Source organism: Lissotriton helveticus, chromosome 7 (genome assembly GCF_964261635.1).
Source record: "Lissotriton helveticus chromosome 7, aLisHel1.1, whole genome shotgun sequence".
Lineage (NCBI taxonomy): Eukaryota > Metazoa > Chordata > Amphibia > Caudata > Salamandridae > Lissotriton > Lissotriton helveticus.
In genome coordinates this window covers 557,893,018-557,906,872 of record NC_136068.1, presented here as the reverse complement: position 1 = coordinate 557,906,872, position 13,855 = coordinate 557,893,018, and the positions used below count along the sequence as shown (strand labels likewise).

The following is a 13,855-nucleotide window of genomic DNA, read 5'->3' as shown; positions in this document are numbered from 1 at the left end:
GAGGCAGCTGGCTTGTACTTTTTTTGGATGCGAGCCGGCACCGCTCTAATGGTCGCTGGAGCCAGGAATGTGTCTTTGACCGGGTGCATAATCCCTGGAACCAATGGCAGCAAAGGACGTGAAGCAGACTTCTGTTGAAGTGTCTCAAAAACCACTGTCGTAGTGACTTGTGGAATAGACAGTTCAATGTTGAGCTTTTGAGCTCCTCTTAGCAGGACATCATGAAAAGTGTTGATGTCATCAACCGGTGAGACCCTAGAGATAGGGCTATCCGAAAGTGTGGGCGAGTAATCCCTCTTGGAAGATCGGGTAGAGGAGGTAGAAGAAGTAGATGGTGTCCTCCTACTCCTGCGATGAGCACTGTACCTCCTATCGCGTGATCTTGCTGAACGTTCCTCCCTTCTGGGGGAACGAGATCTAGTAGGCCTCCTTACGGGTGATCTTTCAGCTTGAACCCTGTGCCTGGGAGGACTGCATCTGTCCACTTCTTCCACTTGTCTCTGAAGCGGAGACCTGTGTGTAGGACTGGCGTATTCTTGCATCCGCCTCGTAGCCCCTGAATCCCGCCAATGACCCAATGGCAGATTCCATCTAGGGGACAACCTCACATCTGCAGAAGAAGGGTCTCACAAAGGTGGCTTGCGGGCGGGGCTTCTAGACTTTGAAGCGGCTTGCCCAGACGAATGAGAGGATGAGTGGCGGGAGGCTGATTCCGTCACTAGAATCACCGATTCCCCTCTGGATCTCCCTGAAGCGGAGTTCCTCGACGTAAACCCAACCCGCTCTTGTTGCCTCGACGTCGTTGAATGCCTAGACGGTGAGCGATGCGAGGATCGGTGATGTCGCGCGGCGATGTGAAGCCGACGACGGAGCCCTCGACGCCGAAGGCCGCTGGGGCGACGGCGGAGCAGTCAATCTCGGCGTCGAGTGTCTACGTGACGACGGCGGAGGGGTATTGGTCACCCTCGATGCCGAACGCCTACGAGACGTCGACAGAGATCTCCTCGACGCCGATCGACGTCTTGTTGTCGACGGCGGAGGATCTTGGGCTCTCTGCGACGACAGATGTGAGCCTCTCCTCGACGCCGAACGTCGTGACGACGGCGGAGGTCTGGTCCTCGACGCCGATCGTCGCCCGGTTGACGATGGCGGAGGGGTTACACTTCGACGCCAATCGTCGCCTGGTTGACGGCGGCAGAGGTGTGATGGTCCTCGACGCCGATCGTCGCCGGGTTGACGACGGTGGAGGGGTCTTGGTCCTCGACGCCGATCGTCGCCGGGTTGACGACGGCGATGGGGTCTTTGTCCTCGACGCCGAGTTGACGATGGCGGAGGGTCTGGAATTCTAGACGACGACGTACCTGGATCCCCTCTTCTCCACGGCGAGCCCGCCGTCGAAGGTCGTTTTTTAGATGAATGACCCATTGGTAGTTCTCTCCTCAGCGCCGAGCCCGACGCTGAAGCTGAAGGGTGTGAAGACTTATCCTTTGACGGTGTTCTAGCCCTCTTAGAGCCCTTCCTCTGGATGACCTTTGGGCTAGGCCATAGATGCGAATCCTCTCCCTGTCCTTTAGAGTTCTTCCTGACAGGTTTTGCAGTGAGGACAGGCTTTTGGGTCATGATTCTCAGGCAGACAAAGAATACAGACTTCATGGCTGTCTGTCTTGGCCTTCTTGTTGCCACAAGAAGGACAGTTGTCAAAAAGGGAAGGCATTTCAAAGTAGAAAATACCCACCAAACTGTCAATAAAAGACAGATTCTTACTTGACAAGATGTAAAATGTCAAAGTAAGTCAAATAACTGATAAGTGAAGAAAATTTCTGTCACAAAAAAACAGAAATGAGTGGAGCTGTGTTGCGAGGATCCTTCCTGAAGGAGCCGGAAAGAACAACTGACCTAACTGTCACCCCTGAGGCATGATGGGAAGCTGGGGGTCATGGGTGCCTTAAAGGCACGGTGTCAGTTTAGTGCATTCTGCTGCAGGTTAGCTTTTCAGTCTTTTTAGACTGGAAATTTGCAATGCAGCCTGGGAGCTTCCTATGCTTTCAGTGTTATATATATATACATCTCTGGAGCGGGGGGGGGGGGGATGGCGCCACTGCTGGCATTAAATGCAGGTCCAGGGCCTCATATGTGCAAAGAAATCAGCACTTTGATCGGCTCGGTGTGCGGAGGTAGACTCCTTGTCTTGTCCCAGGTAACTGTACATCTATACTGTGCACCTCGCATTCACTGCACGTCCCCTCTTTAAATCTTCTCGCCTCCCTTGTATGTTTCTATTTTCTTTACGGATTTGCATTCCCTGGTTCAAGGAATCCTAAAACTAAACTAGGTACATCAAGCTAGGCGGCCCATCGGCCTTTGCCCGAGGGCCCCGTGGCAAAGCCAGCTGGTGGGCCATTTTGTTTTCATTTGCAAATAAAAGCCCAACATTTGCCTGGACCACCTTGCAATAGGTCTCACATTTGCGAGAGTTTAAGATAAAGGACAATGCTTTTTATTTAGGTTTTCTAAACCGAAAGACAAATAAAAGGCATTGCCATTTACAATACCAATAGCTCAAACTCACGTACAAGCAAGACCGATTGCAATGCAAATGCCTGTTATTCTAGTTACCGCTGTGCAAGGGACAGCGCTGCTTCAGAGAAAAGATCTCAAAACAAAAGATTCTTCCAGTACCATGCACTGGAAGTTAAAGAAATTGATGCAATTCGAAGGGACAATGGTAGTACACTGACTGAAGGTGTGACATCTTGACTAGCTTTGACTAAAAGAACTGTGAGTGTTTCCCTCAGTTGTTTGCCAGACTGGACAGTGCATGCTCCCTCCGTCCATCCACTCCTAAAGGCAACTCCCCTCGTCCTTAGCCTACTATGAAGGTGCTCCTGTGTCCCCTAAATGGCAGTCCAGCCCCTGAATGGGACTATTCATGAGCCCTCCAAGATTCGCCATGGGGCTACAAAGCTCATCTTGTCACAATGATACAAAGAAACAGAGCATATCTTAGCCCACAGCCCATCACATAATGAAGGGAATCATGGTGCGCTTCCTATTGACTGAGATGCGCACCATAAACTTATCTTAGCCCTGTCTCACCAGGTTTCTGTGGTCATTCTCCCAATATCCTCCACCCCTAATGTCCTTTACCAAACAAGACAACACAAGTCAGCCATTCACTCACAACCACTGTAAATTGTGTCATTGAGTAGAATTTACCTTTTCTCCCTCATTAGGGTTTTTGTCAGGATGGTACTTCAGTGCCAACTTCCTGTATGCCTTCTTTATTTCATCAGCGCTGGATTGGGGCTTGACCCCTAGAATGTCGTAGTACCCAGTTTCTTTCACCATCTTGAGTCTGCACAAATGCAAAAGTGGAGTCAAACAAGGGGTTTCAGATCTGTGTAGTCAAAATATCAGCTCTCAATATCCCCAGAAGTTACATCCTTTGGAGGTCCTTACTTTATCTTAGCTAACTAGTTTCTAAAACTTAACTTACAAATAGGGGCACTTTTATGTATCTCTTTGGAACAGAGTGAAAGCCAACCCACTGTATTTGCAGCTATGTTGAGTCTCGGTAGGATTTAGTAACACACTTAAAGTGCATTAGGTAGAAAGTAGATTTACTGCACTAAAGGCATCCACAACCCTCATTTCGCTAAAGTTCAGTTATTGGGGCAGGAACTTGTGCTCCTTTCTAGGCTTCAGAAAAGACTCCACCAACCAACAGCTCGTGAGCTAAGGGTAGCCCTCCAACAGGTATACCTGTGAGTTGCTCTTTCATGTGCAGCCCAGCCTAAGTTAGAAGCTTTTGCATGGATGAATTAACATTTGTATACCAACATTGAAAAGTGTGTATTGAAGATGAAATAGCCACGTTTGGAGAAACATGGTTGAACTTCCAAAGTATATTTGAAGATTAGATTTGAGTGATACATCATGTGGCGCAAGGGAGGCTTTATTACTCAGATTAACCTTAGTGCCAGAGGTATTCCAGCTAGGGCTGGTATGAATTACCCATGTAGAGGCATTCCAAGTTGATAAACCTTGTTTGCATTCCTGCTGGCAACCCTGCCTACAAGGTATCCACTAATGTAATCTTGTCTTTTGTGGTCACTATACAACATGAGCTATATACGGTAGTAGCTCAGTAGGATTTCCATTGAACATAAGTAGCACTTGTTACAGAAAAAGTTGGGGACCCTGCTTTTGAAACAAATTGCTCTTAGTTCTTTTTTAAACTACCATCATCTACAGACCCTAAAGCTCATTGGAGGATTGGGATTGTAACCCAGCACAAAAATGATGTGCTACAAGGAGTCATGACAATCACAATGTACTAAAAAATGTTTAGTAGACTGAAAAGATGAGATAGTAAAAAGATGTATAAGCAGAAATTGACATGGGTGCAAGAGGGGAAGTTGATTTAAAAAAAAAAAATCTTACCCAGAAAGGATGCCTCAAAATACACAAGCCATCAAAACATCCTATATCAAAAATATACCAACTCAAATTTCAGCGCTGTTAAGTGGCTCCAACAATTCTATGCTCTAAATTGGAAGTTGGTGCATGTTCTTCCTATTAAAACACCTTAAGATTTTTTCATTGAGGTGGATGGCTGCAAAAACAGGGGAAAGGCTGTGCAGTTTCTTAGACATGAAAATAACTTGATCTCGACAGAATATCGGAAACAGAAATAGTGTGGACCAAATTATTATATCAAGAATATCGAGGACATTAAAAATTGTTAAAAAAAAATAATATTGAGGATACAAATATTGCGAAGGTCCTAGAGGTAAACCAAGTTTTTACAATATGTAACTCCACACACACACACACACACACATATATACATACACACAAACACACACTTCAAGGTACGTAGATTCAAGCATATTACATCTATACCTACATATTTGCACTTACCTTCTTTGATATTTTGGTCCTCAATATTTTAGACTAAGTATTACGTCCACATGATTTTTATTTCCGATATGCTGTCAATAATCCCATGATCTCATCTCAATTTAAGAAAGGTTAGCGACAACAGTCCCCATAAGAAGAACCAAACCAGATTCCCTTAAAGGATTTGGGCAGTTCAGCATAGCAGCTGCTAATTATGTCGATATTATTAATGTATTGTATCATTTAAATAGCGCTTACTACTCCAGATGAGGCGTATAAGCGCTTTTTCGGCGAGTAGCGTGCTACCGTGCTACCCCGGAACCCATAAAGGATTAGTGTTCAATTTGTATAGTGGAATGTGAAAATAATTTGAGTGGTGGATAGGTTAGTCAGTTATTTGGTTTGAGAGGTCGGACAGCTATTTACATTCAAGCAACTATTTGCCTTTGAGCTCCTGAATGAGCTTATTCTATAGCTCCCGCTGACCAGGTGTAACACTTTCTGGCAAATTATAAACTCGGACTACAAAACCGACAAGAAGCTGTAATCGGTTCAAATTGTGTTCAGCGTCCATTCCTCAAGAACACGTTAAATTCTGAAAAGATCCAAATTTCGACCTGCCAATAAAGTACTGCAGACCAAACAAACCAGGTTGGGTCAAATCTCATCTCTGCCTTAAACATATCTGCTGGGGTTTTGTAAATTACTGTGACATCAATCACCGGATGGTCATATTACTGAGCCGTTACATATAGCGTGAACTCGACCAGAAGAGAAGGCGCTTTGCATGACTGAGTTACATGTGTTATATATGTACCGGGTTAAGTGATTTGCCCAGAATCACGGGATGTTAAGCCGAGGCTACACTCTGGATAGCCAGTTACAAAGTCGACAGCTCTGGCCTTAACGTCACATGCTCTCGCCCCGAGTCACAAACTCCCAAGATTTTCAGCCGCGAGATTATCACATGGCTGAAAATCCAACAGTGCCACTCTAAAGGTATTAAACCAAGCAAGCAAACGTAAATTAGATCCGTCAAAGTAAACTCTGTTGGGCCAGTTTGCACCCCTTAGCCACACGATGCCCTCATATGCACCATAAAGAACTAGGCTCAGTAATTCTATCACATCTCCATTACACATCATTCCACAAGTGTGTCTGGAGGTGCGTACAATCCGCTGCCCACTATCATGACAACGTTATCTTATTTTGTTTTCTACTACCTCTCTTACGCCGTGTACTTGGAGTATAAAATGTACTGTCTAAACTTTTTTAATGTTCAGACATATTTTAAAGAAGTTTGAAGATAAAATACGGAGCAAAATCATAATTGAACAAATAAGTATGAAATAAATAACGTAAGAGGGGTAGAAAGGTTACAGAGTCAATTGGGACAACTTCGAATGTTACTTTCATTAAATCGTTAACACAAAAGAGAGCGAACGTACTGTTTAACGCTCGCTAGAGTACAAATCTAAGAGCCAGGAGACCATAATGCCCTAATCAGTCTCTTACTCTACCCTTCCACGATACTACTTGTAATCACTATGCTGGAGACCTGTTGATGACCGACAAAGGACAATTACGCTCTTACTCCAACAGGGATATTAAACTGGAGAGGCTAGTTCATACCTTGTTCTGACTTCTTTGAATTGACAGTGACCTTCTGCCGCACCCTTTCAGAATGTTCTTAAGAAGTTCTCCCTTGGCACAGGGAGCCGATGCCTCGCCGGATAAAAGCTAGGAATGTTTCGGGTAGGCTACAGTTCGCCTCCTCTCCTTGACTCGTCCTCTGCGCTCGCTCTGTCTGACAGCACCAACTGCCTCTAGGAAACCCCTTTATATTCCTGCAGCGAGAAGATTCTGGACCCGTGACGTCACGCACCCAGAATATTCTCACAGCGACGACACAATCCTTCCAGAAACCTCTGACAAACCAGAGTACCCGGCCGGTGTCGGTTGTCAAGGCAACAGTTCCCGGCGTGGGGGTGGAGTCGGGAGATTGTAATTGTTCCCAAGATGGCGGCTTAGGGCGCTTCTCTCAAGCTTCGGGAAGCTTCGCGGCCATCTTTGAAAGGTACTTAGGTTTACCTTCCAATAAACGTTACCGGTGGCTTAATTTAATAAACAAAAAAACATTTTATTGATATTTCAAAAATGGCATACATCTTGACGCAATCGATATAACCTTGATAATCTTCAAAATTGCTCGTGTTCATATACATGTTCGTGCCCGAATAAAGATGTACTCTGCCTACAACGTGTTTCACGTTCAAGATTTTAAAAAGTCGCTAACTTTGACTAGAAGACGATTATGTGACAGCACTGCTTAGCTGTGGCCTAACGGGCAGAGCTGCCAACTTTGGAGCTGGGAACCAGCTTTTTGTCTGTCGGCTCAACACCTGTGAATTTGGGCAAATGTAAACTCCCTGTGCCTACCAAAAAATGAATGTGTAATTAAACAGGTGAACATGTAAAGCGCTGTGCTTAATTTGTAAAAAATATTAAGTCCAGGTGCTCAAATTTTTGTTGGAGGTCACACCCACTTCCCCGATTCCACCTACTCCCTGTACTGACTCCACCCACTTCCTCTATTGGCTCCAACTACATCCTCAACTGGAGTAGAAACGCAATTGAGGTGCTAACCAATCCTGAAAGATATTTTCAGAAGCAATGTTACAACAGAATAATGTAAAATAATATAGTACCTCTTTTTTTTTTCTTTCTTTCTTTCTTTTTTTAATTTCAATATTTTTTATTAAGAAAGTTTACAGATATAATACAATACAGTACAGTAATGATGCGGGGGCCCATACAGATGAGTTAGTTGCTTAATTCTCGTAGGTGACAGGCGGCTTATCGTTTGTTGCTAATGCTGGTATATGTTGTAACTGTGGGACCCCAGAGTGGAGAAGAGAGGAGTAGAGGAAAAGAGAGGGTTGTGGGGGGTGGTACCTAACCCCTGTTGGGCGCTGCTGACCTCGTCTGTCAGTTGTCGTGGTGTTCTGCTTGTTGTCTGCCTAGGGGGGTTTGTTCAATTCTAAGTGTTTGTCCAGGGCGCCCCACATCTCGTTTCTGGCTGTGTGGTTGGTTGAGTATCTTGCTGTTATATTATCCGCGCCTCTGAGAAATGTCACCCAGTTTATCCATCTCTTAAAGGAAGCCTTACTGGTGCACTTCCAGTTCGCTAGTATTGTTTTGACCGCCGGTGTTAATAGAAGGTCTACCAGCTCTCTGTTTTCCTTATCAACTAGGTCTGGGGCCATGAATGCGGTGGCTATTCCATCGAGACCCTGTCTTATGGTGCCTCCCACTACCGTGTTGATGAAGTTGTTGACTTTGACCCAAAAGAGCTTGACCTTGGGGCATTCGTAGATGAGATGGGGTAGGTCACCCCTTGCTTTGTGGCACTTCCAGCAGGTATCATTCTCTGTGGCGCCTATTGTTGCCAGCCGGGCCGGCGTCCAGAACATTCTGTGTAGTAGCCAGAACTTTGTTTGTGCTAGTTGGGGGGAGACTTTATTCTTGGAGGCTGAGACCCATAGCTTTGCTTTCTCATCTTCACTAAGTTGTTTGCTATGTGCTGATTCCCAGAACGACATCGTTCTGGTATTCAGTCTGGATGTTTGTGGGTGTATGAGTTTGTATAGGTGGGCTGTTTGGTGTCCTATCTTGTTTAGGTTGTGCAAGTACTCTATGATGGAGGGTTTCTCTTTGTTGAGGTTCGCTTTAGTGATGGCTGCTCTAATCTTCAGGAATTCATAGAATTCAATGCTGGGTAGCTTGTGCATCTCTTTCAGTGTGTCAAATGTGAGCGGTGTACCCTCCTTACTCAGCTGGGCTGGTGTTGTGATCCCTCTACTGTACCACTTCTTGTTTGCGAGTGTTCTACCTCTGTATGTTATTTTTGAGTTGAACCAGATGGACTCCCAGTTAGATCCACTGATACTGTGTTCCATTTTCTTGTCTACTTTCAGGAGCGCTGCTTTTGTATTTTTGAGCACTGCGTTGGTTGCTTCCAGGTGTTTGTTGGCTGTGAGTATGGCTGCAGGTTCGGCGCCACCCAGGATGTCTCTCTCCAGTTCGAGCCAAACTGGTTCATAATCCTGGGCCGGAGCGAGCCAGAATATTCCTTGCTTCGCTAAGCATGCTGTCTGGAAATTCTTAAAGTCCGTAATGTTTAGCCCACCTAGTTCTTTTCTCAGTCTCAATTTTTTCAGGCTAATCCTGGGTTTCTTCCCCTTCCATAAGAACTTGTTGATAGTCGCATCTAGCTTCTTGTGGAAATCTGCAGTTAGTCTAAGAGGTAGCATGCTTAGCAGGTAGTTCATCATGGGTGTTATCATCATTTTGATGGTCTCCACCCTACCCCACCAGCTGATGAATTTAGGAGACCAGGACTCTAGTTTGTCTTTGATTTTCTTTAGGGTTGCTTCCTCATTGTGGTCCAGAGTTGTCCTTAGGTCTCTGCCAAAAAGGAGGCCCAGATATTTAAAGGGTTTCTTTTGCCAGGTTAGCCCTGACGTCCCCAGGACTGCGCTGGTAGTGTGGCAGTTCATGGGTTTGCACTCGGATTGCTCTCTATTTAGTTTGTATCCCGAAACTAGGGCATATTCCTCTATAGTTTCAATCAGTGCCGCTATTGAGGTGGTCGGAGTTCCGTTGTGATTAGTATGTCATCTGCGTATGCAGCTAGTTTTACTGTGTTATCTCTGACTTTGACGCCAGTTATGTTCTGGTTATGACTGATCATTGCCAGCAGTGGTTCTAGGGCTAATAGGAATAGTGCCGGGGATAGGGGGTATCCTTGTCTTGTTTCTCTTTCCAGGATGAAGCTTTCTGACTTCCCGCCGTTGACTGCGACTCGGGCTCTGGGGTTGTTGTATAGTGACATCACCATGTTCCGATATTTTGTTCCTAGGCCGAATTTCTCCATGCATAGATCTAAGAATGATACTAACTGGAGGGGGGTCAGAGGGAGAGTTTAACGACCGCTATGCTACGTCCCTCAAAACTAGTGAAAACCAACTAAAGGGTAGCATTAAGTCAGAACCTCAAAATGAGGGTTAAATGGATGTGTGTATGCTGATAGCGAAATCGTTCATGGGGCACCTTCAAGTCATTAGTAGTGTTCCCATCAGAGTTCCATCCTGTACCGCCCTACATCATTTGGGAGTGTCACCAGTGGTACGCATGGGATGACCCAATGTACGATTTGGCACAGCGTTGCTATGTAGGAGTTTGAATACCCAATGAGATTTATATAGCAGGTAGGTATCAGGGTGTAACTGGTAAGCAGTGCTAACTAGTGTAGAAAACAAAATTTTTTCAAAAAGTGGTGGTTTAAAAAGGGGTAGAGGAAGGAAAATAAATTTAATGGAAACCTTCCGCTCCCACTACTTAAAAACAGTGCAGAAGGTAGTGTCAACAAATAACTACCTAGACAGTTTTCATGGTCATGGTCGATATGTTTCTGCAGTTTTACCTTGTGCCCCGGGGTCACCTACTGCTTCGTCAGGACCTACAATGCTACTGCTTAATTACGTGCATAAACAAAAGGGGGAAGTGAAAAAATAAATATCACCTTAAATTCTCCTGATAAGAAGACCGTTGGATTTCACAAAACAGCATACACATCAGAACATAAAAAGAAACAAAGAGAACAAGCTCATTAGCTAGTACCTCTCACGAAGCTCAGGTCATACAGAGTACCTCGCTATTGTTGATAATTCATTGATTATATATAACACTAATCTAGTTCTCATAAAGAGTCAAAAGAGAGCATAAATACCGCTCGTATAAAACACTCACCCACTGTTAGGGAGAATGTTGCCCCACCTCACCCGGCATTAGCTCAGGTACAACGGAGCCCCGCTCTGTGTAAACATACAAGAACAAACAGACAAACGACTGGATTAAAGGAAGCACAGTTAGGCTGAGACAAGCCACTCGATACTCAGCATTAGTTGAAAGCGCCGGCTGCTAACACAGAACTCACCTCTCCGTCGGTACTCCAGACGTCCAACTGGGCTGTCTGTGGGAGGTACCGACGGGGTGAGTCAGCCCGCTTTTACGAGTTCCGGTGTGTCTCCCAAGAGATGGGCGCGGCGCTATGACGTAACTGCGCCGCGCGGAGACGCCCGGATATTGTAGTTCTCATGCGCCCGATAGTTCACGCACCTGAGAATTCTCCATAGTAATATTATTTCTTTCGTCTGAAATCTCCCAGAAGCTTAGTTGAGTAGCCTTAATCTACCTGTAGACAATACGTTTTGTAGTGTTTTGAAAAGGATTTATTGACGATCTAGAAAGGGAAGGAGGAGGCGCCTATCTTATAACGCACCATCCCTCTCGCTCAGAGAGCGTATAAATCCTAATATATAGTTAGTCGTCCCGTCTCGTTCTGAATTTGCAGGGGCAAAAGAGGGAAGAAAAAAAGGGAAGAAAAAGGACACATAGAGGGAAATATTCGGAAATTTACATTCGGCGTCAATAAATTATCGCGCCACGTCCATATTGTGTCGTCCTGTTAGTATAGTTCTTACTGGACACTACGTCGTGATCCAATATCACTTGGGACGTGTAGAGATGATCCTTTATTATGTCATTGCTACAGAGATGCTTCGCTCAGGGCAGTAACCAAGCTCTTGCCAGAGCATTCTTGTAGGTTACATATAACACTATAGCGACATCCAAGGAATATCTTCGTTTAATCCTTGTTTGTCTGTCCCCAGTTTGTACACCCATCTCTGTTCGCGCCGAAACAAGAAGCTTTTAATGTCAGTGATGTGGGTAGGTATCATTGGTTGCTCTAACACAGTCCAATGGAGATCAGACGGTGTATGTTTGGTTTGTAAAAAGTGGTTCGTCAGTCTGGTTGATTGCCTAGAGCACCTGATTGAACTTTTATGTTCAGAAATGCGTGTCTTAATTTTACGAGTTGTCATGCCCACATATCTCTTGTTGCATGGGCAACTGATTAAGTACACTAAGTTGGAGCTATTGCAATTTGTAAATCTCCGCTGTTCCCAGGGACGGCCAGTCCCTATGTCAATCGTCTGTGATCTAGTGGTGTTAGGACATGCTGCACAATTTCCGCAGGGGTGGTGTCCTGTGGCCGCAGGCATGTCCCACAGTGTGCCCAGTGCTCGTGGTAGTTCTCCTTTAGGGCGAGTGTGGACTAGTTTGTCCTTTAAGTTCTGACCTCTTTTGAAGGCAAACAGTGGAGCCAGGATGGAATCGCCTCCAGTGTTGAGAATACTCCAGTGTTTCTTCACTATTCTCTGGATTTGGTTGGATTGTGTGGTGAACGTACTCACACAGGTCATCCGATCTTGATGAGGTTTCGGTGGCATAATCTCCAATAATCCTTCCCGGTTATTATTGGAGGCTCTCTTTTTTGATCTACGGACTAAATGTTTAGGATAGTGTTTTTGTAAGAGATCCTTTTCTAGGCATCCTGCATGGTGTTCAAACCGATTTTTTATAGAGCAGTTTCTTTGAATGCGCAAAAATTGTCCGTAGGGTAGGTTGTCACGGAGGGATTTAGGGTGACAACTGTTATAATCCAATAAAGAGTTTCGAGACAACGGTTTGCGGTATAATTCTGACGCCAAACCAGTGGGTGTAGGTGTGATCAGTATGTCGAGGAATGCCAGTTTCGATCTACTTTGTTCCATTGTGAAGCGCAGGAAGCGATTTCTTTCATTCAGCCATTCATGAAATCTTGTAAGCTCTGCTTCACTTCCCCTCCAGATCACTAAAATATCGTCTATATATCGCTTCCACAGACGCACCTTGTCTGTGAAAGGATTGGTGTTAGAGAAGATATGATCTATTTCGAATCTGTGGACGTACAGATTCGCTAGCGACGGAGCAAAGACGCTTCCCATGCTCGTCCCACTCACTTGAAGATAGAGCATATCTTCGAACTGGAAGAAATTTTCAGTCATGGCTATGTTTGCCAACGTCATTATTAACTTGACTGGAGTGATAGAGTCCAGGTCTCTTTCAGTTAGAAGTGCTTCTACTACTTCTAATGTCTCTACTTGTGGAATTGAGGTATACAGACTCTCCACATCAAATGATACCAGGATGTCGGTCTTGCTGTCATATTCAACCTCAGGGAGCAGTCTTAAAACATCCTTGGTATCTTTGAGGTAGGTTGGCATTTCGCTCACCATGGGTTTCAAAAATACATCAACAAACGTTGATAATGGCTCTAAAAAGAGCCAATCCCTGAGATATTAGGGCGACCGGGAGGCGGACGTTGTGGTTTATGTATTTTAGGTAAGTGGTAGAAGTAGGGAACTCTAGGGTTCGCAGTACACAGGAATTGCCCCTCTTTTGCTGTAATCCACTCCTCGCTGAGGGCTTCCTCCACAATCTGACCTATTTGTCCAGTCAGTCTTTCGGTGGGATCTGAAGTTAATTTCCGATATGCCCTGGTGTCATCTAGTTGGCGAAGGCACTCTTGCCTGTAGGCATCAGAGTCAAGTAGTACAGTAGCCCCGCCTTTATCGGCCGGTTTAATGACCAGAGAAGGATTGTTGGCTAGACTGGTAACCGCATCTTGTTCTCTTCGTGAGAGGTTCTGGAAAGGTCTATGTTCTTTCCGAAAGAGTTCTTTTAGATCTTGGTCTACAGCTTCCTCGAAAGTTAAGACTTTTGCTGGGATTCCCATTGTAGTGGGATTGAAAGTTGAAGGTTTCTTCAAACCGGTGTTATCAACTCTAGTAGTAGTTTGGCTTTGAGCTTGTTGTTTGTGCGCAAAGAGGTAATGGAGTCTTATTTTTCTATAAAACTTGCCCATTTCAATTTGAGTGATAAAGGGATCACTTCTGTTAGTGGAGACAAATCCCAACCCTTTGTTCAGGTGGATAAGCAGGAGGTCCCCAGCTCCGATAATGGCTCGAGCGATTCAGATACGTCCAAACAAGGAGATACCCCCATG

The 13,855-nt window shown here is 45.1% G+C and overlaps 1 protein-coding gene across 1 annotated transcript in view; it reads right to left on the bottom strand.

Moving 5' to 3' along the window:
• The window catches only part of LOC144768739 (dnaJ homolog subfamily A member 4-like), a 29,718-nt gene extending 22,927 nt beyond the window's left edge, over positions 1 to 6,791 (bottom strand). The window contains exons 1-2 of the mRNA XM_078652623.1: positions 6,535 to 6,791; positions 3,217 to 3,355 (exon numbers count right to left, since the gene is read on the bottom strand). Coding sequence (XP_078508749.1) covers positions 3,217 to 3,348 — 132 coding nt within the window. The 5' untranslated portion in view covers positions 3,349 to 3,355; positions 6,535 to 6,791. The remainder of the gene's footprint in view (positions 1 to 3,216; positions 3,356 to 6,534) is intronic.
• Positions 6,792 to 13,855: the final 7,064 nt, after the last annotated feature.